A 27479-nucleotide genomic window follows, 5' to 3' on the forward strand; every position below is an offset into this window, starting at 1 on the left:
CTTTACACCTGCTAAAAAAGGAACATAATGCTCCACCCAATTCATACAATTTCATTTTAAAACCATTAAATATCAAGTTCTAATTAAGAAAATATTGTTTCAGAGTAGCTGGTGAGTTAGAAAATGCTGGTATACGTCGTATAAGACTATTAGCTGGCTAGCTGTTGTGTTGCTAAATTCTGCGCACAGTGTCCGTCTTGGCGGTTGGACACCTTGTCGATATTCAAGTACTCTCCTCTATTTCTCTCAGGGAGTAAAATAAATTAGATGCTCTTTGAACTGCCCTGCAGTTGCAATGTGACCTGCAATGTGACCGGTGATGATAAACTAAAACACACATAATCGTACTTAAAAGTATAACAAACAAAAAAATAAAAGTAAGGAGAGATGCCAACCTGATTGCCTGATTTCTTAAGTTTCATTATGATGCTAAGAAAAAAATACATACTGTAGTTGCCCAGCAGTCTATGTGCGCAGATACAAAACAAAAAAACAAAACAAAACAAAAAAAATATACATATATAATGCTGTAATCCAAATTCAACTACATGAGAAGGTGAGTAAAGACAAAATCCAAAGCCTCAAAGTAGCATTCCAAAGAACTCAAACATATACTGTAAAAAAAACCCTACCATCCATGTTACATCTGTACACTTCCCTGTCACTATCACTGTATTATTTCTTGTGAAAAGGGCTGGGATCTGTTGGGTTTACATTGTTGTTGGATAAAAGAAGCAAAACAATAACGTGAAGAGGAAATAATTGTCTCTTATGTTATTTGAGACCGTTAACAACACGACTGATTGAAATGACTTTAAAAATCCCCCAAATTCCCAAAACCTCAGAGCCTCAATTAGTTAAAGTTTACTTAGGGCTAATTCACACACTTTCCTAGTACAATCTTTTTCTTTTTCGTTCTGTAAACACAGAAAACATGTCTTCATACATATGAATCCCCCCCCCAAAAAAAAACAACTCTAAATGCGGTATTGATGCCAGGCCTGTATGTGGCGCTGTAATGCTGCCACGGGAATACACCAAACACTAAGAAGAAGAATTGGAGCATTTCCTAAAGTTGTGTTGATTGTACACATGAAAACGCAGCGATGGGGTTTTCTAAAAAAAATTGTTGTAGGGCTCCCAGTTTTACGATACAAAACTTTAATCTCGTTCTCCTTTGTACGGACCCTTAGTTTTCCACTTACAACCTACTTTTCACCTTGATTCTCAATGACAATGGCACAACTCAGTAGTTGATTTTTAAAAACAACGAAAAAATTTCATCCATTGCATCCATTGGACTTCCTGTCCCATCATGCTTTGCTGTCCAGCAACAATCGTCCCAACACAAAGTAACAGTATTTCTCCAGCTCACCCCATTCACTGTCTATGGGATAGAACGACAAGTCAAACAGCTCGATGCTCTTTAGACGCTGATTTAACCAATTTCACCAATCACTGTGATACACAATAAACTAAACAAAATATGGTAACATTTCACTTTCTCTTATGTCAAGCATCATTTGCCGGATTGTAGGCGGTAACGTTTAAGAGGACTAAATATCCAGCTCACTGTTTAACTTGACATTCTCTCCCATACGTGAAGAGAAGACACAGCATGACAAGGATTCAAACCCCTTGGTTTATAGCAGGAGTACCTTCGGCGGCGAAGTCCACAGCCCACAAATTGGGAGTCTGTGAATCAAAGCGAGTGTGATTGGGGGGAGGGGGCGGCGAAGAAAGGCGCGTGTGTGAGTGTGTGTCTGTGTGAGATTCAAGGTCGGAGGGTGGGCGGGGGACGCGATGGCGGTGGACAGGGAAGCCCCGGGGGGGTGCGGGACGGCGGCGGGCACGGGAGTGCCTGGCCCGTTGGCGGTGACCGGGCGGGAGGGGTAGTGGAGGTGGGAGAAGCGGACGGGGTGCGGGTCACGGGGAGGTAGTCCGGCGGCGGGGGCGAGGGCGTGTGGATGGGGGTGCGAGGTTGAGCCTTGGCTGCTGCGGCTGACTCCTCCTTGACTCTTGTGAAGTTGATGCAACGACCCTACAGGGAAGAAAAGACACAAAATGAAAAAAGGTTTGGCTTAAATCTGGGGTATCCTCGTCTTCTAAAGCCCATTCCACACAGTAGAGGATAATTGGCAAGATTTCTGTCCCGATCTGGCCCTTCCCTTGCTGGTATGCATACTCATTACCTTAAATGTTAGACCATTTGTGATATCTATCAAATTCAAAAACTATGGACTATAGCCAGATTACACTTGAATCCTCACAATGTTGCCCCAATTCCAAATTATCCAGGTCAATCCAATGTTCTGTCCCAACAAATGTGACGTCTTCATCAAAGTTTATCACGCTCAGACCAAATGGAGTAGGATCGGAGGAAGGGATTAGGGTTATGGACGCTTGTGAGTTGGGATGCTGAAACTAAACGGTTACTTATCGGGCTGTATAAGAAAAAAAACGACCTTTAATCTGGCAGAAATCACGTTTTCCTCCGTAGCTACTTGTGTATTATAACCCTGACCACACACTTCACTCGAGTTCCTAGAAGTCACTGTTACCACAGTAAAACTACCCACTCCAAGGTTGCATCTGGTCGGCGGCCGCAGTGAAGTGAAGTAACGCTAATCTGTTAATAACCACCGTCGGTGATTGGAGCCACAGACCCACGGTTTCACAGAGTGGAAAACGGGGATTTTGATGTCACTCAGAAGTTACGACGTACATCTCATTCCACCTTAAAAGAACCCAAGTGAGGAACATGTGTTTCAATTTAAATTCAAATGCCTTTGGAGGAATGTAAGGAGGAAATATCATGATGGAGAAACAAAAGCTGGGGGTTTAAAGAGAAAAACACTAAACACAAGAAAATAACAATAAACCAAAGAAGAACTGAGGCAAATCTGTAAAACTCTTGCCCTCTTCACCAGCCAAACTTTATATTTCTCTTTTATTTAGAAAAAAACAACAGTTTTGAATCCACCTCAGACTCCTCTGTGACGATGATGTTGAACTTTAACTTAACTCTCACCAGGTCAGATGCAGATTAAAGTGTCCAGAGGATCGAGATCCGAGACTCAGCGGGACAGACATTGCTTATGCACATACGGAACGGGACATATGAAGAAAAAGAATGTGTCTCTAACACACACACACACACACACAGTATACTCTGTAATCACAGTGAGACACTTGGCAGGAAATCAAAAAAAAAAGCGGTCACAGAGGACAAATTCCGTTCATCCCGACGACTAAATTAGCAGCTGAGTGCAGACACACGAAGTTGGATGAACGGAGAGGATGAAGCAGTTTCTGGTCTGTCACCACTTATCCTGTCTCGTATGCAAGACAATAAAAAAACAAAACTGTGTGTTTGGATATTCTCAAATTCTTCTTGCATCATGTAAAAGAGAAGGTTTTCTTCTCTTGTACATGAATTAATTCTATGAACGACATACACATAAACCAACCCGATACAGTCGAACTACGCGTGTGTTTTGGTTCTCTGCGCGTTTTCCGCTCCGTGCAGATATTTCCGTTCACGTCCAGCTGTGGTTTGATGAGTAAACTAGAGAGAGGACTCAAACCTCCACAGCCTCAATACACTCTGTCTGAAACAATCTCCTGACTCTGTATCCAGACTCAAACTTCCTTGAGCTGTAACCTACATTCCCTGAGAACCTCACCCTTTACTCTTTCTGAGTTTCGCTGTACGGAATCGGACAAACACGGCCCAAAACACAACCTCCTTTGGAGGAGATAATAAAATGACGACAGCAGACCTCCCTATGGACTTGAGACAGTCTTTATTGGATGTGTTTCCCCAACCACCTGCTTACTATGGCTCAGACCTACGTATAGCCAATTTTCTTTGGAGACGATGGTCTCCTGTAACTCAACATTCTTCTTTAGGATCAGACCATTATAGCCCCATCTCAAGACGGTTCACTTGACTGTTATTTGAGGTTAATTAACCTGATATTTTGCCAATAAAAATTGACACACACACTCATTCACCTCCTCCACTGTCTGCAGCCTCACCAAGGTCATAAAAGTTGGACTCTTTTATGACCTCGGTCTGGGCTAAAATGTGCACGTGTGTTAAACATGGGTCAGCTGGTGGATCGAGTAGGCCTCGACAGTCGTCTGCTTTACGTATTACCTCATGTCCTTTAACCAGCTAAATGCTTCTCTGGGGAGACTTGAGTTTATATGAATGAGTGAGTAACGGAGAGACAGAGAGATTGTGTGTGTGTGTGTGTGTGTGTCTGTCTGTGTATGGACTAGCTCTTCCTCACACTGTCATCAGTGTAATGGCTGTGGTTTGGTGACACGCACACTCATAATGGTTAACTCCTGTCTGAAATTACATTGACTTCACCTCCAGCTAGTGGCTTCAACTCTGGTCTACTACTGGTAAACTTTAGTCAAAGACATAGAATCAGTAAGTAAGTGTATCTATTCCACAGTGTGGCTCCATGGTGTCTTATTGAACATTGCTCACTGCGCTATTATCTACTTGTACTGGCACTGCTTGAACATTTTAAACAATTTGACAGTGAATTTGAAGCGTTTGGACCCAATCCACCTTTTGTCGTGTCCAGAAGAGGAAGAAACTGAATAAGACGCAATTATGGGCTGAACCGATCCTTAATTAACTTTTTTTTTTATCATAATAACTAAACTAAAGCACTAAAATAAACACTTGCAACATTGATTTGTGGCTAGCGGCTGGAAAAGCAACAATAAAAAACACCATGGCAACAAAAGCCACCATTAATAATCCAGACTGAAGTTGTTCCCGTTAATTTGGACATTTGGCAGCTTTGGAGTGTGAGACTGTAGCAGTGAGAACAGACGTTACACCATTGAGCCAAATGTTCCTGCCGCTTCACTACAAACAATTTGTGGAGGCGACAAAATTAGAGAGAAAATAAACGTCACACAGAGTCTACAGGTGGAGGAGTCCTAAGCTTTTTGGTAAAGATGTGATCGCCTCCTTTTTTGTCTCATTAGTCTTAGGTAAAGCTGAAAGTTTATCTGGTGGCAAATCCCGCTTCCAAACCTGGTGGTGGTGCCAGGAAAAACACTCTTAAATGTGGAATTCCTATTAAAAAAGATCATTGGAAAATGTTCCGCTAATAAGGCGACGTTTTTACAAGCACTTATGGGACCTGATCAGCAGGAGAGTCTGTGGAGAGGAGGAAGAGTGTGGGACCAAATGAACCCAACTGTTGGTACATATACTCGTAATTAACATATAGCTACATATGAATTGGAGTAAAACGGGGAAAAACACTCAGAAATTCATTTGTTAATGTTTGTATTGCTTACAAAGGATTACAAGAACATGACTTCATGCTACAGTGGGATTTGCTGTATGTTTCCAGGAGGTTTCAAACGTCCTTCGACAGCTTCTGAACTCAGTGAACTTTCCAAACTCTTATCTGTGGCTCTTTGATATAAAGGTTCTAAGCATTAAACTGAACCATGTGGCTAAACTGAGAAGAAGACTTACAAACACGTTATGGTGAGTTAGCTTTGTTTCTGCTTTCGATTTGAATTTATAGCGCCTAATGTGAAGCAGGTGTGGCAATGAGACCGACTCAGCACAGAAACACCAGGGGTGAGTGAAACGGAGAGGAGGTTGGAGGAAGTAGGGACAGGATGAGTAATCTGTACAGATGTCTGAAACATCAGACTCTGGATATAAAGGAAAATAGTTTAAAACTAGGTTTCTATTCTTTTTTGTTTGTCACCCACACATTTGTTTGGATGGACAATGTTGACGGTGGAAAGGAAGGGTGAGAGACAGGAGGAAGAGGGTGAGGCTGCAGTGGGACAAGAATAAAACACCGCAGGAGAAAGAAAAAAGGGTGAAAGTGAATGTGAGAGTGGCTGTGGGTGAATGCATTAAATTAAGTGAAATGTCACACAAACAGCGGAGGAACTCACATGATCCCCAGGCTGAGGTCTCATCAGGGAAACCTGGTCGTAGCCACGGCGGAACAGAGCCCAGATAGCGTCCAGTTTACCCTGAAGAAGACGGAAGAAAAAAGAGGTTTTAACAAACTCTTCTGCATCCAGTATGTAATACTCTGCCTCACAGAAACTACTAGGAAACAAAACGGAATCATCAGAAAAACATTTAGAGGGTAGTTTAATTTACTGCCCTGTTAGGTCCTTAAGGACAAAAATGTACACTTCCAAAAACTGATTCATATTTCTTTTCTGATTGTTTTTCTACATAAATCTCTTAAACCTGACTCGGAAAAGTACATTTAAGTGTGTTTCCATTGCCACTGATGTTAAGCAAATACTGAGATAAAGTGCACCAGTAGCCGTTGATACACGGTGGCATTTTAATGCCACTTCCATCTGTTCACAAGTCCATGAATTTCGTTGTTCCCGCAAAAGTTCACACATACCTCCTCTCGTCCATTACTTCTGCCAATTCTGTATTTCCAGTATTTTTCCATTGCAGAGAAATTCAGAAGCTGGAGTTACATTTTAGTCATGATTTTTCCTCAACATCATCCCCTTGCATACTATGTGATATTTCACATAAAAAAAAAAGACTGATGGAAACCCACCATGAGTAAACTTTACCTACAATGACAGGGATGTATGAAGAGTGTAAAATATCTATATGAATCACTGCAATGCTGTCTGTGGGGCTGTGTGCGCACGTGTTTGTGTGTTGGTAAGGCACGAGTATGCACAGATTACAGTAGTGCTACTGTATAAAAGGCCAGTGCTGCTGCACAGAGCTGTATTGTGGAGCACAAACAGCACTGACGCCAAGTCTAATAATGTGACCGTGTGTCTGCAGTATGTGTTATACATATCTAGTTATATGTGTGTACATTGGTAGTTGATTAACTTTATGGTTATGCAACAAATTGTACATAAACATGTTCAGGACAAGCTTTATTACTCCCTACTGTCTTGTGAAAACTTTGAAATTCAACTTCTTTTTCATGCTTTAGCTTAAGCTGAAAGACTTCTGCTGTTTTTTAATTCCAAACCCCTCAATTATTTAAGTGTTCAAACTGTAACACGGCAGATTTTTTTAGTTCCTAGAAAGCTGGGTCTTTGTTTCAGGAATGGCAAGGATCCATATGTTTGTGTGTTCTTCTGTAGCTTTTCTGCCAGAACCACTCAATTAATGCTATTATTTTTTACGTGTGTTAACAATACAGTGCTCCATTGTCTGCTGGTCCTGAGGGGAAACTGGGGTTGTGTTTACCCGGATGGGCGTGTACCACTTCCGGTTCTGTGGAGCCTTCTTGTTGTGAGATTTCTTCGGTTTGGGCTCGAAGGGTTCGTACTCCTGCTCGGGCATTTTCACCACAGCGTTCTTCGGCTTCTCCAGTTTCGCGCCCTCCTCGGTTGAACCCTTTCCTCCCCAACGCACCTGCAGAAACCAGGCAAAACCATGAATATGGAACCATACAGAAGCTGAGAGGTCATCCTCAAGAACAGAAGATACTGGCTAAACTGACTGGCACGGGTATATAAAATACTAATAACGTATTAGAAAAGTGACATTATCATTCTATTACCTCCATTCTCTTGATCCCTCCAATTCCTCTTCCACCATAATAAGAAGCATCCACAGTGGGCCACTTCTTCTTGGGCAGGCCATCTTCATCATCTGACTCCTAAAACACCAACAACATCACTCAGAGAGAACAGACCTGCATTTTACATTCTTGCACTTTCTGGATCTGTGTTGAACTTTAAATGGGACTTCCTGTATTCAGATCTGATTGTAATGTTTCTGATCCTGCTAAACTTACAAATTTAGTTCAAATCTGATGAGTTTTGACAGAGATACAGTTTTATCAGTAGATTCTACTGTAGAAAGCTACTTGGAACATACTTGGGTGATCACCTACCCATCACAAAAATATTCAGATTGATTCTGACAAGAAGACAGAAGGACATTCTAACAGGATTAAGATTAAGGTTAGTGTGAAAATTAGTCTAATGATAGACAACATGATATTTTACAGTGTTGCCCATTATAAGAGATATGGATTTCTTCATCATCAGTGAGTAGATTCTTACCGAAATTGAATGGGAACATACTTGGGTGATCACCTACCCATCGCAAAAATATTCACATTGATCCGTCAAAAACTGTAGACACAAAGTTGCTAACATAAGGACAAACCTTTTTGTGTTTTTTTGTCAATTTCTGCAAGAACTGCTGAGTGACATGACAAAACTGTACTTAACTGGTGATCTAATGTGTTTATGTGTGTCTGTGTGGGTGTCTTTGACTCACGGGCTCAGGAGGAGGTGGAGGAGGTGGTTCTTTGATCACCTGTGGGTAAAATAAGACACACAACATGTTCACCAGCTCTCAAAGTTACGAACCCCCCCCCCAACCCCTCTCTTCAGGGCTTACAGTCCCTGTGGGGGTTCGGACAAAAGAACGTCCTTTGAAGCTCTTAATAACAACTTCCCGGCTGTAGTTTGTGCTTCTTACCACAGTGCAGCATAGAGGCCAGAACCACCACATGAAAAGCAGAGCGAGCAGCAGGAACAGCACCAGCAGCGTGATGAGGAGGATGGTGCCATCGAACTGGTGGGAAGGAGACATACACGTGGAAGTCGCACGTTTGTAATTAGGATCCGATTACATACATTGACTGCAGATTGTTCACAGAGACTGTTTTTGTCTTTGTTTACTTGCCTTCATAAAGTTGTATTGTATCATATTGTGTCATTATATTGTATCATTTTTATTGTATCGCATATCTGTAATGTGTTCTATTGTGAATTACAATATTATATAATACAATATATAATGTATCGTCCTGCACTGTATATCGTACTGTCATGAGACACAAGCTAATGTATTCTCATGTGTAAAACAATGTTGTACTGTGATGTATCATATTGTGTTTTGTCACAATGTAACATAAGGTATTGCATCGGCTCATGTAATGCTATATTATACTGTAATGTATCATTCTCTATTGTATCATATTGAAATATAATGTAAGATAAAGTGATGTATTGAAGTGCATAAAATAATACAGTAATAATAGTAGTAATATCATACTGTATTGTGTTGTATCATAGTTTTTTGTGTACAAAAATATGTGTAATACTATATAGTATTGTCTCATAGTGCCTTATATTATAATGTAATGCTACATATTATTAAGTACCTTTATACTACATTTTGACTCCGAAATGGGCTGTTCTATATAAATACTGTATAAGTACTATTACTTTTAGTGCTTGAGTACTTTTACATGTTGATCCAAGTACTGTTGATTTACTACAGGAAAAGCTTTGTGTTCATAGATGATAAAATGAATGTTTAATATTTATTACCTTTACATTTCGACTGTCTTATCTTCAAAGAGCCAGATTAATGTTTAATGTAAAAGGAAGAGTGGTGTGCATTTTTGGTTCAGAGTAAGAACTCAAAGCCAAATGACAAGCTGTCTATATATAGAGAGACTATATTAGTAAGTGAAAATGGCAGCGGTTTGATCATCAGACATTTGTTTATCTCCATGACAGCAGTTCATCATGTCATTTGCTTGATTCTTGAATGAATCCATTAGTACATTACTGTAGTTACAGAGCGGCAGGCGGCCCCGGGACCAAACATGGTTCCCATTAACAGACCACAGATGAGAATCACATATGGTTAGACTTTCCCATGATCTATGTATCTCATGGCAGAGTCGCGGTGGATTTATGTGAGCTCACCAGTGGGGTCCATCATCACGGAAGGCTCACTTCACTGGAACCCTAATGATTTAGCATACAGTATTTGGGTAGAATTTTTGGCTGAACCCTCTTGACGCCGTACGTCTTTATTGAGTGTTTTTGCCTTGATTTATAGTTACTTGTTTATGTTGCTCCTCATCTCCACTTAGCGACTTGTCGTGCCATCTTAAGGCCTGGTGCCACTCCAGCCTATATGGTTTAGTTTAGTGGGCGAGAAGCGGCTAATTGCAATGGTATGTCTAATTGAGCTCTGTATATCACTGACCACAACAGAGCTGCTTGAACTGTTTTCGTGGATGTGATGTCACATGGACTGAGGGGGAAAAACAGCTTCAAAGAACATATTTCTTCTCTGGGTGGGTGGGAAACCCGCTGTGGGTTCGGCCCATATGTTCCAACATACGTGTTTTATTTGGTGAAATTGCTTTAAATTGTATTAAATTGCATCTTGGTTCATCTTGGTTGTTGTCAGGCAGGGAATCTCCACCCTGCGTCTTGCTACACGCTAAAAACCTCAAATGACCAGGGATATTAGCTATATGTTCAAACTATTCTAACATTACTATTACTTTTTACAATTCGTTCATCACTTATTTTAACAGTTTGTCAATGATTTTATAAATAACTGGAGCTGTTGTTTACTTCTCTTCGCTAACTGTTCCTAAGCTAACTAATACAACGATATCCTGTCAGTTTTAGCTTATCTCATTAGCCACCTTAGCTAGCTGTTCCAACTATGTAAATAATATATTTTTTCTCATCACTTGTATTTTTTTATGAACTATTTGACCAATTACCTGAACTCTTTATTGATTATTTTAACAATACTGAATCATTGATTTATTTAAGCTAACTGTTAAGCTATATGTTTCGTTCATTAGTTTAGCATTTGCAACTATTCTGACAATATTGTGTTTTATTTTTATCTCAGTATATTATGTCATGACAAAGTAATAACAATATTTTTGCCGATATTTGACAAAATTTCAAAATAAAAGTCTCTGTGTTGATGTGAAATAATCATAATTCTCATTATTAAAAATGTATTTATGATGCAAAATGTATATATTAATTAGAAAAACATACAGAAAATTCTCATTATAACTTGATTCAAAGTGGCAGACCACCGGATTGGAGGGCCACGAGTTTGAGACAAGGTTTTGGTTTGCACAAGGACAAGGATGACTCTCTTTTTCACATTCACAAACCACAGTTGTGAGATTTGAGCTGAGTGGTGTCACAGTCACAGTCACGATCCCAAACGTGTTTCTCTATCCTTGTGTCTCCTGCCACAACCTGAGAGGGTTCAGAGGGTTCTTTTTATGTAAAGGGGGGGTGGATCATTTCTATAAAACTCCTGTGGTTTGGCTTCCCCCCAAAAAGGGAAAATAATAAAAAAGATGAAAGACATAAAGAGACCAGACCAACCGTCGTCTAGGAACAGTTGGAGGGGATTGAAGAAAAAGGGAAGAAGACTGAAATTGCACACAGTCCTAGAGGAGGTTAGAACATCTAAATCTGTGATTTCATCTTCAGAAAAACACATTTATGAAGATATTATTACAACCTACCAAGGACAAAGATGAAGGATTTACTTTTTTTTTTACTGTAATTTATAAGACTGTTTTTCCTTAAGAAAATCCTTAAAAAATACTACACAGGAAAGATATCTGACGTTTTTATGCAGGTTTTCAAATACATCTGTTTTCGATTTACATTAAATATACATATACATTACTTTTCGTACATATGTTGCCTGTCCAATTTGTGTTTTGACCAACATGTTTACATTATTTTACAGAAAATGGATGTTTACAACAATCAATACAATGTATACAAAGTGGTTAATAGTGCAGAAAAGATGTGCTTTCATGCTGATTTTGAAAAATACACCACACATTAATGTATTACAGAATATTAAAAAAATGATTCCTGCACACTTATATCCATGCAAGTATCTTTAGTGCCAAAACGTACAAAAATAAGTTGTTTTATGTTAAAAGATTCTTGAAATTTGGTTGTATCCCATGTTTTCTTTTTGAATTATATTGATTTATGGTCAAATTTACTGTATAATATCCAAATAATAGGTCTTATTGGCTGCCAAACACCTGTATCAGTTGGCTTCTTTAAGTTAAATATAAATAATGTGAGATGTTATAAGATGTTGCCACTTACACACTCTGTGGTGGTGATGTGCACGTTGCTGCTGATAAAGGACAGGCCATCGTTCATGCTCACTTGGAGATAAATCACCCTAAAGTAGAAAAAAAACAGGACAATAAAGGGAGTTAATTCACAATAAACACATTATAAGTTCAGTGTGATGAAATATTTGATAAACGTTAGATAGTTTAGACTCTTTCCATCTGCCAAAGTCTCTTAAATGAGTCGTGTTCCATTTGCAATTGAGCAACTTGAACAAAAAAAATGAACCGAAATGTTTTTCACCACGGCTCAAAAAAACACACACAGATTGGGGGGAAAATAAAACAAACTGTCGGCGTGATTTCTTGGTGAGTCACGCGGCAGGAATGAAGAGCCAAGTGAGGAGAGATGGACGAATTTAAACAAAAACAAGGAAAAATAGATACATAAGTGGGCTGTTTGGATTATGTTGACATTTTAGTTGAGGTCAGGATGTCAAAGTCTCACTTTTAAAAAGTTGTCGATGGTCACCGAACTCCCTCAGAGACGTTGTAATTAATGCAATGCACGGAAAGGGAAAAAAAAAAGACTATTTTTCTTCCACTCAACGGCGAAAAAACAATTCTGAGAATCTCATGTGCCGCCCTGCTGTTGTTCACTTCTCAAAAACATGTGGATGTAAGGATGAAAGGAATGCGTCCCCCCAACCGTCTGTCCTGAGGACCAGGTGAAACGACGAGGTCTGGCAGACGCAAAGCAGACGGACCGCTTGACCGATAAACCTGTCTTTACTCTGACTCACAGAGCTGTCTGGGTCAAAGAGTGCAGAGGAGTCGCATGCGTGCCGATAACAACAGGATTTAAATTTCCTAGAACTTCAACAAGAAACATGACTGGGTTTAGGTTAGAAAACCTGAAAACAGATTCTGAAAAAGCATCGAAAAGCACGTCCTGATTAGTAAATCTTCATTTAAATGCCATGGAATGTGTTAATTAACATGTTAATGTGTTAATGGGTTTTCTAATTGTCAACTTGTTAAAAAAAACAAAAAAAAAACAACAAAAACCCCCTAATCTATACAATTAGAAAAGATAAGATAAGCCGGACCAAATGTAGCAGTTTGAACAATTTCCAATGAGCTAAATCGGGCTTTGACCACAAACTATATCCATACTAGTGCATTTTCATTTTAAATCTGACAAGATGAGTATTTTTAGCTCATTATCAGAGGTTCATCATTGTTCATACGATACAAACAGGAAACCGATTGTTTACAATAATTGAGAAACCGCAGTTGTGACAAAATAAAAACAGGAATTTCTTTTATTGGACGGATTGAGGTGAAAACTGAGCGTTTCACTTTCACAGAACCAATCACTTCAGAAAATCACTTTCAAAAGTCTTAATTTCTGCCCGCCTACATTAAAAACATCAACTTTTACCTGTAAAAACATCAGCATTTTCTAAAAGTCTCCATTTCAGCTACGCTAACCTTAATTCATTGCTTAAAAAATATATAAAACATTGCAAAAAAGTGTGTTTTTACTGTCATATTTTGGGTCACATTTTGCCAAAACATGTGATTATACAACCAAAAATGTGACAAAGCAACATGTTGTGTCACATTTTTATATTAATTCTAACATATAGGTCATATTTTGCACCAAACATGCAAAAAACACTAAATAATTATGTGATTTGCAGCCAAATATAAAGCAAACTTCATTGATCTGGGTTTCCTCTCGATGACTCACACACACACACACATGGCCACACACTGCTGCTGCTGCTGCTGCATGGCTTTGATCAACCAAAAACACTGGACGCTTAAAAAGAGAGTGGGGGATGAAAGAGGGAGATAAATACACGACAGGTATGAAGATGGAGAATGAAGAGAAACAGAGGAGGAGGCGGAACTACGGTGGCACCAAAAGTAAAACTAGAGTTTGCGAAAAAAGGGAGATAAAGTCAGGAGGTGAAGCGATGGAAAGTTAAAGTGTGATTTAAGAAGTGATTTAATGTGAAGCGCGGGCACACGTTGTGCCTCCGTTCGTCACTCCAGGTGCTTTAAATCTGTCACCACTGCAGTTCCCTCGCTTCCCCCGCACCAAAGCTCACACCAATATTAACTGTAGTGGTGATTTATCGCCTCAAAGAGGGAATAAAATGAAGGAATTCTTGTTTTACCATAATTACATCTGCCCTTAAAAGGTTTTTCAACCGTCGTCCACTGACCCTTGCATTCTGTGGCTTCTCTTCCCATAAAGGCTTCAGGTCTGAGAGGTTTGCGATTTGTTGACGTTGGAATGTGGCGTGGCTCTAAAATGAGAGTACGGTCAGCTGCGAGAGGAGCGTTAGTGTAAACTAACAGTCAGTACGTGTTCACAGGCTGTCACCTTCTTCCTTTTGGTCGAGTGAGTGCGAAAAAGACCTCATCTTCAACTCACCTCGTTTGTCTCTGTTTGAGTATCACATGAGGAGGTGAAGGTAAAGTCATTATTACCAGAGCTCCTCAGTCTTCTCATTCTGAATTAAATACCCCGTCATCTCCTCTTTACAAGAAGTTCTTCCGTTGATTTTCAAGCACTATACTCATACATTTCTGCAAATTAGTGCGATAAGGGAAACTAAGGTCTATGTTGAGTGCATATTCAGTCTATAATTGCATTCTAAAAAAAAAACCAGTGAATTTGTAACATTAGAAGTCTTGTCTCTTAGATGGTCACACTCTGAGTTATGAATTACTGTAATTCAATAATAAAACGTCATATTAGTCTACCATATTATGGTATAGTCCTATTGTACTCACTCTATAATCAGTGTAAGTTTGAGGGGAGTCTATTTTGTCTCTACTCACATCTGTAATCAGGATTTTAAGGGGTAGCATGTCCTGATGGACCAATAACACTAATATGGGACATTAATCCCGTCCAGAAAGGGCTTTCGTAACATGAGAATTGTGTGTTTAAAGTATCTGTAGGTTTCTCTGCAGCACAATCGTCTGCATTTGTTTTCACTGCTCAGATCTAATTCAGGGCAGACGCGGGACGAATGCATGAATGGTTCACCGCTTCATGTGCTGGCATCACTACAGAGCCCGCGATGCTTATATTTTGCTAAGCTGTGCTGGGTTCCAGAAAAGGAGGAATGCGGCCCATGGATCATAAAGAGCTAATGTATGGCAGTCGGTGTTCGAGGGCAAAAAAGAACGTGACCTGGAAAGCATGTGGATGCCAGCCACTGTGAAATAAATGTATGTGCTTTCTGCTGAGACGCAGGTTTTCTGGGAGTATGCAGTCGTAAAGAGGAGGAGGAGGAGGGACTTACTTCCCAACTTCATCGACGACAGGAGCCGGACACAACAAGAACGTGTCTTCTACTCCGGCAGGTTTGTCATCTGGAAAGCAGAGACAACTGTATTATTCCTCTATAGTAGACTCACCGAGTCACTTTAAATACAGGTATATGTGAAATAAGAGCGATAAAACAGATCGCGATCGTTTGATCAAGAGGAGAAAATAAATAATAATAACACTTGCTGTACTTGCTCCTGACGGAAGAAGCTGAAACGTGTGTATTTACTCACTTATTGTGATGGTGTCGTTGATTTTGAAGCTGCACAGCACCTGGTCGATGTTTCTGGCGTGAAGAAAACCGTTTCCTCTCACCACCACTTGGAACGACTCTGGTTACACGACACACACGCGGTTGTCATTTCATACTGTTTGTGTTGCACATTTGGCAAATCTGTTTCTATGTCAGGACACGTAATCTGTGCTCAAATCTGTCAATCTGAGCACTGTGGTGTGGTTGTCTTTAGACAAACATTCTGCAATTTAGGTTCAATTAAAAGCTTTAAAAAAATCTAATAAGGGGAAAAGATGCTTGGTTAATATGTGCAATTTAATGAAACTGAAATGTAAAATGAAGAACTGTAATAAAACTCAATTACTTTACATATGCATATGCATTTAATACACTATGTGGATTACAGTATGGTTCACATGTATATTTTATTGTATACTAATAATAAGAGTCGAAAATACATACTACGTAAAAGTAAATACTGTGAATATATTGTTTAGATGTCACTATATGGACAAAAATATGTTAATTTAGGACCCAATAAACAAAAATACAACAGTTTTTGGGGAAGAAAGCAACTGTTCAGTAGGGGTGGATGATATGAGCTTAAAATGATATCACAACATCCCATCATGAATGTCAAAGATATCAAAATAACGACATCTGTGAAGCTATTTCACTGAATTTCAAAATAAAAGGGTTTGTTTTTGATGTGGAAATACTTTCCCCTTTAAATGATGTAAGTAACTCCCGAGTTTAATAAGCAGATGTGAAAAGCGGTAAAAGTTCTTCTGCCTTTTGCCAAAAATATGTTAATCAACTGCTGCGTTTGCTCCGTTCATTTATGTCGTCCTCTTTTATGTCCGTTTAATGTTGCCTTAACTGTCATAATCTTTCTCTTGGCAGCGCAACAAAGCACCGCGTCCACTCCAGTATATTCATCCGCGGCCAGTCGGACCACGGTGACTCTGCGATGGTAAATCCCAGTGATATTCTTCCCACTGTGTCCCAGTGGATTTCCTCTGTAGGTGACACCGTGTGACCATAATACACTCAGTGTCCCTCTGGCAACGCCATTAAGTGAGAAGGGGAAACCAGGCACCGGGGGCAATTAAATTAACACACGTGAAGAAATGATGACTTGGTGACAGTTCAGAGTGTGTGTGTGTGTGTGTGTGTGTGTGCTCACCTCCCGCACACACACTCGACGGCTCGGCTGCCAAAATCTCAATGCAGGATTTCTTGATGATCTGGATGAGAAGGAAACAAGGACCGTTTTATTACCATTTTATGACACTGATACTGAAGCTAAAGAAGAGATGTGAGTCAAAGAAAGACAAAAGCACACGTGGGAGTTAAAGGTCAGTTTGGGTCACTCTGTTTCATAACGATGTGCATATTGGCCGGTCATTTGCGCAGCACATGTGTGCGCTGTAAACAAAGGGAAAACAAGCAAGTAACTGTGGTAACAATTACACGACAGGAAGAGGGCAACACAGACCAACACAGAGTGCAGCTCAAAAAAAATCGAATTTAACCTCTGGTTTTTCCCCAGTTTCAGTCTCTTTTCAAGAGAGAACTGGCCAAGACATCCGTACAGTAACAGTAAACAGAATATAGAATATACATATACATATACACTTCTTTTTCAAAGAAACAAACATGAAACAATAACAGTAGGAATCAATCCAACCAATTCATTGCACTGAGAAGTGTTAAATTACCGAATCAATGACTCCCCGCAGGGCGTGGAAGCCTCCCAGCACAGGAAACACGTGCTCGATGGTGTCTGCAATGGTGGCCAGCTTTAGGAAGTATGGATAGAAGGGGGGGAAAAAAAAGGTGGGAAAATAGATTCAACAAACCATTAGCATCATGGAAAATTGAATGTTGCGTAACACTGGTTCACTGCCAGCTATTTGATGTAATCATAACAAGCCCAAATTGGCCTTGAATATACACACACACACACACACACACAACGAAGAAACTCCTCCAGGAGAGAATGAACTCTCACATTCACATCCTGTTTACGTTAATAAACGGGGCCAAGTTACCGTCACTCACACAGGGTTTCCACTCGACTCAAGGTAGCTGGTTGATTAGGTCAGTCTAGGTCATAAAATGTACAGGATCGTGTTCAGTTACAGTTACATTATCTGCAGTTGAGTTCAGTGTGTTGGCATCAGGCTGACAGGCAGCTCTCATTTTGTAAAAAAAAAAATCCACTCAGATTGGTTTTCAGGAAACCTGAAATTACAGGTTTGACAAATTGCAGTGGGGCCGCTACAGCAGAGCACGCAACATCTCTGGATTCCTGAGAACATGTGGTACACAGCACACTGGTGGTGGTTTGTAGAAAAGTACAACGAAGGAGTGAAAATGTGAGGTTTTACCTGTGTTTCATTGAAGTCTTTGACGCCAACACAGTACACGATGGCTCCAAGAGACCTGGCTCTCTCTGCCTGGTTTTAGAAAGAATATATTATTTATGCAGCAATGACTACAAAAATGTAGCTCGAGCTGAAGAAAATTGGCCTCGGGTTTGAAGTTTCTACCTCCTGCTGTGCGGTGACGAGCTGATGCTCCTGCAGTTCACCGTCTGTCAGAGCGATAATCACGCTGGCCGTGCCTAGAAACAAAAACAAAACACATATGAGTCGCGCTATAGCTTCGGGGGGGGAAAGAATAAAAAATGAAATTCAGCTTGAGGTTAGTTTTTACAAGGATGATTGATTTGGAAAAATAGAAGAAGAGACAAAGAGAAGACGGAGGCTCACCAAAGTTCTCTCGGTGTATCTGCTCATTTGCCTTCAAAATAAGGAGAATGTTTTCATGGTCAGAAACGATTCAGCCAAATCTGGCTTATGTTTAACTCTGACTTTAAATTGTATAAACACAGCTGAGGCTTACCCTCTGCAATCCAAGGTGCATGAACGTATCTCCACCTGGAATCTCCTTTTTCAGAGCGTTCAGCCCCTTTCTGATGTCAACCCTGAAGAAAGGAGAGGTGACGGAACAAGGTTTGATGAAAGAAATCTGCACTTATAGTATTTTGTATTTCCAGTTCATTCTATTGTATATATTTGGCTTAACTTTAATGCATTGATGAATCAGAAAGACTTTATTTTACTAAATGTGAGATACAAACGTTTCACTAGTTAGCCCCAATGGGATTGTGATATTTTTACAGAAATGCAAACATGTTCCCTCTCTTGTTTATAACTTTGTGTCCCTTTAGAGGGCCCTACCCTCTAGTTTGGAAAACCCTTAACTGAGCTGTATATACAGTGGTTGATACAACAGGTCACTGAGATCTTTGCACCAATAAGTCAGTTTAAAGAGGGTCTTTGTCTTTTTAGAACACTACAAAAGTGTATCAGTCAGAACTTGATTAACCTGTTTTCTGTCAGTTTCATGATGGTGGTTCCTCTGGAGGAGAATGTTATGAAGGACATCCTCAGCATTGGACTGGAACAGGAGCAAAAAAAAAAACACAAAATCATTATCTGTAAAATGAGTAGACCACAATCTTTTCTTTTTTCCCCCCCTTCTCTACCAAACATTGTGCAGTTTCGCCGTGACAAATTACGTGCAAAAGACAAATTTCGACAGAGTTTGGCTGCTGCTTGATGATTGTCCGCCTTGCACAACATGTCAACCTCATCTGAATCCAATCATCCCACTTACGTCAATACGCAGTTCCAAGAAAACCTCGAAAGCAACAAACATTACCTCGGAATCGTAGAAGACCTCGCAGTAATCTATCATCTGCTCTGTAGGATACAAAAGAGGCTTATTTTTTTTAAATAATATCTCAATAAAGACCTCACTTATTTTGTGGTCATGTCAACAGTTTGAATTATTTGGTTGTTTTGAATTCAGCCTGAACCAGCAGAACCATTTTTGTTTATTGGCAAACACTATATTTAAATTAAAAAAAGGAATTTGTAACATGTTGTTCCTGCGGAGGACTTTATTTAATCCAATGCAGTTTTTTCCGCTGTTTAAAACTTTCTCGTGTTTGGTTCAAACCGAAACTTTGACGTAGGTTGATTGTTTGTGTCGGTTGAACCACAAACACCTTGCGGTGCTGTAGCAACAGGGACGCACAACAGAGTCATACACAAACACACAAGCTAAGACAGATGTTGAAAATGTCAAATCTGTGTATTTTACTCCACATTAAAATGTCTTTACTGGGCTCTGTGTCTTGCTCACACTTCAGTTTTCTGACCTCGTCTCAGTATAAAAACAAAGAGCGGACAGATATACGACATTAAGACATTGCAGCTTTTAGTCACTGGTGGTAACTTTAGACATCACAGACATCCGCCTGGACACTGAATGACTTAACATATGGACGGACAGTCGTAGAGCTGTTTAAGGACAGATTTTATTTCACTTGACTGAAATGACATGGTTCACAAATCCTCTGTCGACATCTACATCGCGCGGTGCGAGGGAGTCGAGCACGGGCAACAAGTTTAAAGCTCGGTTTAAGCTTAAAATTGCACGACAATTTCATTTCATTCATGCTTCGGTTTCAATAAAGCTTCATAAGACATCTGCTTCCTTAGGTTCCAGGTCATAAATCTTTGATAAAAAATTTTTTTTTCCAGTCTTTTTAACCCAATGTTTAGTGCTTTCACTACTTTTATGTATTTTATAGTGTATTGTACATTATTTCCGGAGCGTAAAAAGTATACAGTATTGTTTATAGGCCACTATACTGAGAATTACATTTCCCTTGAGATGTGTGGCCACACAGGTTCGATTGATTGACACAAGTGAGACACAGGTGTTCTGCGTTGAGTCTAATCAAGCCAAGTACTTAACCTCTGCACCACAGCAACCTCTCGCTGCTCATTTTTTATTTGACTGAAAGCATGTGTGACCGTTCATTTCTACTTCATCATGCCTTAGCAAAAGGTTGCACTTGTCTCCATAGTAACCTTTTCACTGTTTTGACAACCTAGTTGGTAGATTTTGTGTTGACAAGACAACAGGAGCACAATTCACTCTGTGAATTCAACCAAAGCAACAGGGATGATATGTTTTGGTATTATGGTACATTAGAAAATTGACAAAAATTTGTAATTTCTGAGAATTATTTGGATTTATTGTCTTGCAGTTCAGTTGCAAAACCTTTCCAGTGTCACTGCATCAGTTCACCTATGATGTCCCACAAATTTTCCTGAATATTTCTGATAAATTAGTATTTTCTGGCTCCTCAGCTCCATGTAACAAAGAAATTATTAAAACTGAATAACTTTGGTTTGTTGACAAAATAAGACATTTGAGAACAACATTATTTTGAGGTTTGGGAAACAATGATCAACATTTTCTGACATTTTATGGACCAAACAAGTTATTCATTCATCGAGAAAATAGGCAACATAATCAGTTGATTATGAAACAGCTAGCATGTATGTTTAAAATACTGTTACCTTTTGAATTTCTCTGCTAAATTTTCCACAAAGTAGTAGATTTCCTCCCAGTGATGCTTCACACTGCCTGACCTAAGAACAAGAACAGAGGGAAAACCATTTTAGCAACAGCTAAGTCATTCAGGCTAATGTAAACATCACTGAAACAAGATAATTAAAGAAAAATAATTGAGTTGTTAACAAAAGGCAGTCAAAAACAAGTTCTATTCAAGCAAATAATGAAATAAACATCCTGCGATAACTCTGGGCATCACTTTGATGGTATCGTTAGCATAACAGCAGGTAGCCTTGATTCATGGTCGTTATTAGCTAGCCAGGGCTGGAAGCTAACACACGGCAGTTGTCAAACCATAATTTATGTTTCACTGTGAGTTAGAAAATGATTTGTTCAGCAGGAACTAACACTAAATACCACGGCTTAAGCTATTCTCCATGTGGCCGGAGAAATAAAGCCGTGTTTAGAGCCAAAAACAACAAGAAAGGGTAAAACCATTAGCTCCGCAACATGATACACAGTTTGTGTACTTGGCAAAAAACTTGATATACAGAATTTAGTATCTATCACAATTATCTGTGACAATTTAATATTCTTAAATTCATTGGTTTTACCATGCTGTTTACTGTCTTTAACAACACTTTTGTTTCCTGAACGGAAAGGATATTAAACTTCCATTTTTATTAGGAACATGTTATGCTGTTTATGTACAACTGAGGGGAAAACTTATAACAATGCTCTAATACAGTGGTTGTCAACCTTTTTATACCAGTTTATTCTTGTCAATTAAAAAAAACAAGATTTTGGGAAATAAACACAATGAAGTATAATCCGCCACCGTGTTAAATGTTTGGACTGTACGTCAACTAGGTAGTTGTTACTTGTTTATTTTCTATGCATTTCCTATACCCTGGTATAAGTAGCAGAACACTATTTATGATATTCCTCCAAGTGAGGAAGCTTGTGTACCACTGGTGGCAGCACAGTTTAAGAACCATGGGTCTACAATTTACTGGTGAGATGAAAGAGGCTGGTGGTGTGCTGTGGTGTAATTTAGTTCCTCAATGAGGCCCTGGAGGCTGAGGAACCAGGTCCTGAACTCCCCAGGAGGCTCCTCAATAAAAATAAAGTCCCTATGGAGCCACCTTCATTTCCTCTTGAGTGTATGTGCATTTGTGGTAATTGTATTAAGTGTTAACATTGCGGGAGACGGCGGTTCCAGCCTGTATGACCAGTCAGCAGTTCCAGCTAACGAATGAGCCAGAGAGAGATGACACATGGGAAATGAGCTAACTGACTGTGGTAACACTAGATTCCTGTTTAGAAGATGAGGATTACTAAGAATAAAGTGCAAGCCTGACTAAATGTTATTCTAGATACTGACAGACAATGCAATTTAGGAATAATGTTTTACAGCATATTTGGCCTGGGGTTTAGACTTTACCGTAAATGGTTTCAGTAAGGGTAATTCATATATTTAAGGTTATTTAATGTGGTGTAAATCTATTACATGGTAATTATACAACTGAAGTTTGAGTTTTAAAAAAAATGTATTGCAAATCAAATTGCACTTGTAATATCTCACAAAAAATAGTTTTTGCCTTAATTGATATGTTGCTGTCTCTGTGTGGAGCAGAAGGTCAAAGGTCATTTTTTAACCCATTAAGATTGATCAACTGGATGCACTGGACCAGCTTCAATCAAGTAATTTCACTGAGGAAGCTTTTATTTTTTTAAGAAGAGGAATGTTTTGTGTTCCTTTGACTGAACGATTAAAACACCTTCACAAAGGTCGATAATAAAAATGTAACATTTTACAAATAAAACGATCCATTATGTCATGATGAAAATACTTTTTAAGGAGAGAAAAATGTGAGCTAGTCTAAACAGTGTTCTAGTTTTATCAGTTCCCATCAAACTACAGGACCCACAAAAATCTGTCTGAGGGCCACGTTTAGACACAACAAGCAGAGGAGAGAATTTCTCACTTGTGAGTTTTTCATGAGAAAACATTTATTAATTCTACATGGTTAATATTAGCCTATGAAATTGTATTTTTGGCTAACTGTACTTGTATTATTTGGAGCCGACTGAGAAGTACTGTTTCAGGTTTCTTTGGAAAGCAGGAGCAGCTACAGTGCCATAGCCAAAACATGAAATCAAAATGAATTGTGACTAATGTTATTTATTTGCAATTGAGAGTCACAGCGTCAAATACCCTGCAATGTTTTTGTGTTATTGTTCGACAGTGGGTGGGGTATTTATTTGGCCACGCTTGGATGAGGGTTAAACACAGCCAAGGGGACACAGTAGTGGACTTTCCCATTAAGCCTAAATCATTCAAGGTTTCTTAATCTGGAAAACTGAAGTCTGGATCTGTATTAGAAAGCCCAAAAACCCAATGACACATTTTAATGTCCTATAATGTGGTGCACGACATTTGTTAATGAAATCTGTTATGCCAATATATCAGGAGTGCTTGGGCAAAAAAACGATACCAATACGTACGTCTTAATGTTAATTAATTTAATCTCTTCTGGGGGGAAATTAACATTATATTTTTCATACATTTCTCTCCATGATACTTTCTTTTTTGGCATGTTCTTGATATCGGACACGTCAAAAAACACACAAAGGCAAACTCAAAACACCTGCGTATACCCTATAAATTTTGTACAAAAGAAGTAGAAATTGACTGTATTTTGTAGTCTTGTAGACCGTGTTTTTGAACAGCAGGACGCCTTCCAAAGAAAACAAGCTGAGTGCTCAGAAGAAAGAAGGTGATCTGCTGGAGAGGAAGCAAGAAGAAATGAGTAGACCATTGCTCTAAAGCTGCCAAGACAGATCAGGTTCAGGCTCCCATGGGCCACCCATGCTGGAAAATCTACGCCAAACACAATACGGCATCCACGAAAACATATACATGTTATGTAAGCCTCCGTGTTTTCCCGTCATCTTGTCTTGACAGAAACAAATGCAGGTCGGCTCAATGTCCTACGGTTGATTTTTCTCCGGCTTGTTGTCGCTTTAGTGATGTGACTTGTTCCACCACATCAAGGCTTTACATTCCTGTGAGGCTGACGGAGCAGTGAAAGAGGACAAGACCTTACAAGCTAAACAAGAAAACACTCCAAAATGAAATATAAAAACCCCACCAATTGAGGTGGAGTTGTGTTTTTGCTTTGATGTCCAACAAAATGTGCAGCGTAAACAGAAATAGGCCTGACCCATGTGCAGATTGTTCCGATACAGCAACCGTGAAAAACATGTTATACCAAGTGTGGTTAGACTTTCCATGTCATGTCGAGGTGTGCGGATCGTTTTTGAGTATTTATTTAACATCGGGGTGAATCTGAGGACGCCCACCTTTGGTTTTCAGCTGATTATCTTTTACTTTGGAACCTCAGTGGCTCTTGTTTGCCTTGGAGCACTTGGGTTGTCTGAGGTGGCTCCAGTCTGTGGGACCGAGGCCTAGCTTGCAGTTTCACTCACCTGTTCAAACATTATTGGGAGAGGAAGTGGCTCATTTTATCTGTGATTCTTGATGGAATGGATGAGGTGAGACCTGATGTTTGAGGTTTAGATGCAGAAACGGGAGGTTTTTCCCTGTGAATGCCCTGTAAGTTATGTCACAGCAAATTGTCAGAACCATGTGACAGTGTTTTTCTCTCTTGATAGATTCCCAAAGCGAGATAAAAAGCATGTGTCTCGTTTTCTAGACACAAAGAGAAGAAAAAGGAAGTATGACAAAGATCGAAAAAATGAGCTTTATCATTGAGAACAAAGTAAATTCAGCTGAGTAGGAGTGAGATAATGTGAAAAATCTGTTGGCTCTACTGGAGCCTCGTCTGCCAGAGGAAACACGGCGATGATTCGATGAAAACATCAACTCGTTGGCCAAGTTTCTCTTTGACCTGCTTCAGTCTGCTTCAGCTGGCAAACACGTCAAAACAGCCTCATGCACTGACACCACCAGACAACCAAAACAAGGAGGGAACTACCGATTCTATCACTCTGCGGTTACTTGACTTTATTTAGAACATATTTTTACTGAGTCCACAGCATCAATCACTATTACCATTGATGTGTCGTGCCTGTGTTGCCAAATGTGGTCCTAAGTTTCCAGCTGTTTGCCAGATTTCAAATCATTATTGACTATTTTCAGCAAAAAGCAGAAAGAAAAGGATCACACCAAAGAAAAGAAATATTGAAAGTGGCGCGAGTAGACTGTAAATAGTGCTGAGCGAAATGCTGATGTGTATCTCGCGATATGAAAACAATAGAAGTTCATTTTTGGCACAATATCAAGTCTTAAAAAGAAATTGAATATACTACCTGTAAGTATGTTTGTTTTTTATAGCTTTTGAATACGCCTTTTGTGTTAACTTTAAGCAAGGGCCTTGTTTTATGGAGATTCCATCTTGGACTGCCAGGTTTCTACAGCAGCAAGATTGTGCTTTTCACATCAGGATTTCTATAGCCGTTTCTCGGGTACTCCAAGGGAAGGATACCGAAAATTTGAATATTATGGTACCGTTCCACTTGGTGGAAACACACTGTAGTTCCCCAATGAGATGTCCATTTGTTGCAGTCTGCACTTTCACCAACACATGTCACTAATTTCTTCAGAGAGGACTTTGAGACCAAAAAAAATCATGTTTATTTAGAAGGAAGGAATAGGAATAGAAGGCAGCAAATGTTGCGTTTCATATTCTGTTGTCCTCAACTGATCTGGTAAGTATTTTTCAGAATTGTTTAGTTCTGGAGTGGAAGGTGATAGAGTTTGTACTGTAAATTCAGTATTTTTCAAGTTCAAATGAGGATCGAAAGGACAGGAAATACACAGTAACTGAAACCAAAGAAAAAAAACACTGTTATTCCTCATCTCTCGCCTCCATATTTATTGTTAACTCACTAACGATGGCAATAAATATCTCTTATTATAAAACATCTTTTACACTGACCTAGCTAAGACCTTTCAGAAATGGTCTGCAGAACTATTCACTGTCTCCACCAACAGATAATTTGTCCTACAGTTGTACAGTAATTTCCTCTGCGGCTTGATCAGTCCATCTCTTAGAGCAGTGATGTATTGTTTCCAAATAGCTGCTGGCACTGAGGGAGGGCATCATTACTCTTACTTCTGCGATGCTAAACAGACCGTGTAAAGAGAGCGAGAGGAATTTTTCTCAATGTCTCGCGTGAGACAAAGTCCTGAAGAATAAAAACATCTCGAGTCATCTGTAATGAAGCCGTTTTCTGCTGACTGGGCAGGTTTGCAGAAGAAGAGCCAGCTGGTGGTGGAATTTGTTTTTGTGAGCGGGAGAGAGACAAACCAGGAAAAATAACAGCTGATGTAAGAAGATGAAAACAAGGCAGCAGAAGGATCGTGTTTCCATGTTTGTTTTTTCTTTAAATCATCTGCACTTTACATTTATCCTGACCACTCTCAAATACAGGCTATAAAGTTGTAACATTCCAGCTGTAACCTTCCATCGCACAACGCTATGATTTCTTTTGTTTCTCAAGGACCACCACTTTTATTCTGGAACTTCTTCTTGCACAATTTGCTCTTTAGTTTACATATCTTCAATGTTCCATTCTTATCAGCATTTAGAAGTGCATGTGATGAAGTTCTGTTGGTGTGTTTTAGGGCTGATGCAATAATCTGTTTTTGTTCTGTGTACTATGCTCTGCTGTTTGCCATTTCTTGTCTTGTCTTTGTTCTGCAGCTGTGCAGGGAACACATTTCAATCTGGAACAATAAAATATATTTAATATAACCCACAATTTCCTTTTTATTTCAGTAGAGTTTCAATTAATTACCAAAACTGGAAGAGCGAATTGACGTTTGCCTGTGTTACATTATACTTATTACCTCATTCTGGTACTTCTGGTATGTGATTTTCACTGTACAAATCTTATGATGGTGCTTTGGCTTACATGTTTGTATATTGTTTTTGGCAGCTGTCGTTTTCATCTTCACTTGTTCGAGGTAAAATATGCTTAAAAACTGATTATGAATAGTGAGAAAAAGAGAACAAAACAAAAACCTGTTGCTAAACTCTGCGGTGCTAATGCACCATTGTTTTGTTTATAGCTTGTTCACTGCTCTAAACAATAAGGTGTTAATTGTGTTTGCTAAAGCTAAAGTTAAAGCTACAGTGAAAGTGTATTAGCATCATTTTTTTTATTTATTAATGCACCATTGTTGTGTATAAAGCTCGTTTGCTGCTCCAAACTGGTCTTGGATGCTAATTCTGTTTGCTGAGGCTAAAGCTAAAGTTAAATCTATGGTGAAAGTGTTTATTTTGCTCTTTATTTAAAGCCCTATTGTTTACATATCATTGTCGTTTATAGTCATAGTTGTCAGCTGTTTTAATGCACCAGAGTTGTATTTAAAACTGGTCTAGGATGCTAATTCTGTTCGCTAAAGCTAAGTTATCTGTGGATCTGTGGGAATCATTTGACCATTCCTGCAATTCTGCAATGCTAGCAAATGATATAGCAGTTTATTCGGTACCAGACTAAGTGTTTTGCG

At 39.3% G+C, this 27479-nt stretch overlaps 1 protein-coding gene across 1 annotated transcript in view; it reads right to left on the reverse strand.

Annotated features, from left to right (window-relative positions):
• Positions 1 to 970: 970 nt before the first annotated feature.
• The window catches only part of antxr1c (ANTXR cell adhesion molecule 1c), a 32337-nt gene continuing 5828 nt past the window's right edge, over positions 971 to 27479 (reverse strand). Inside the window, exons 2-18 of the mRNA XM_044014226.1 lie at positions 20944 to 21015; positions 18893 to 18964; positions 18407 to 18488; positions 18274 to 18304; positions 18052 to 18125; positions 17890 to 17958; positions 17218 to 17298; positions 16683 to 16743; positions 15495 to 15593; positions 15236 to 15305; positions 11938 to 12016; positions 8498 to 8593; positions 8294 to 8332; positions 7566 to 7664; positions 7250 to 7417; positions 5956 to 6036; positions 971 to 2041 (exon numbers count right to left, since the gene is read on the reverse strand). Coding sequence (XP_043870161.1) covers positions 1775 to 2041; positions 5956 to 6036; positions 7250 to 7417; positions 7566 to 7664; positions 8294 to 8332; positions 8498 to 8593; positions 11938 to 12016; positions 15236 to 15305; positions 15495 to 15593; positions 16683 to 16743; positions 17218 to 17298; positions 17890 to 17958; positions 18052 to 18125; positions 18274 to 18304; positions 18407 to 18488; positions 18893 to 18964; positions 20944 to 21015 — 1540 coding nt within the window. The 3' untranslated portion in view covers positions 971 to 1774. The remainder of the gene's footprint in view (positions 2042 to 5955; positions 6037 to 7249; positions 7418 to 7565; positions 7665 to 8293; positions 8333 to 8497; positions 8594 to 11937; positions 12017 to 15235; positions 15306 to 15494; positions 15594 to 16682; positions 16744 to 17217; positions 17299 to 17889; positions 17959 to 18051; positions 18126 to 18273; positions 18305 to 18406; positions 18489 to 18892; positions 18965 to 20943; positions 21016 to 27479) is intronic.

The sequence above is a fragment of the Solea senegalensis genome, linkage group LG18, assembly GCF_019176455.1.
Source record: "Solea senegalensis isolate Sse05_10M linkage group LG18, IFAPA_SoseM_1, whole genome shotgun sequence".
Classification (NCBI taxonomy): domain Eukaryota; kingdom Metazoa; phylum Chordata; class Actinopteri; order Pleuronectiformes; family Soleidae; genus Solea; species Solea senegalensis.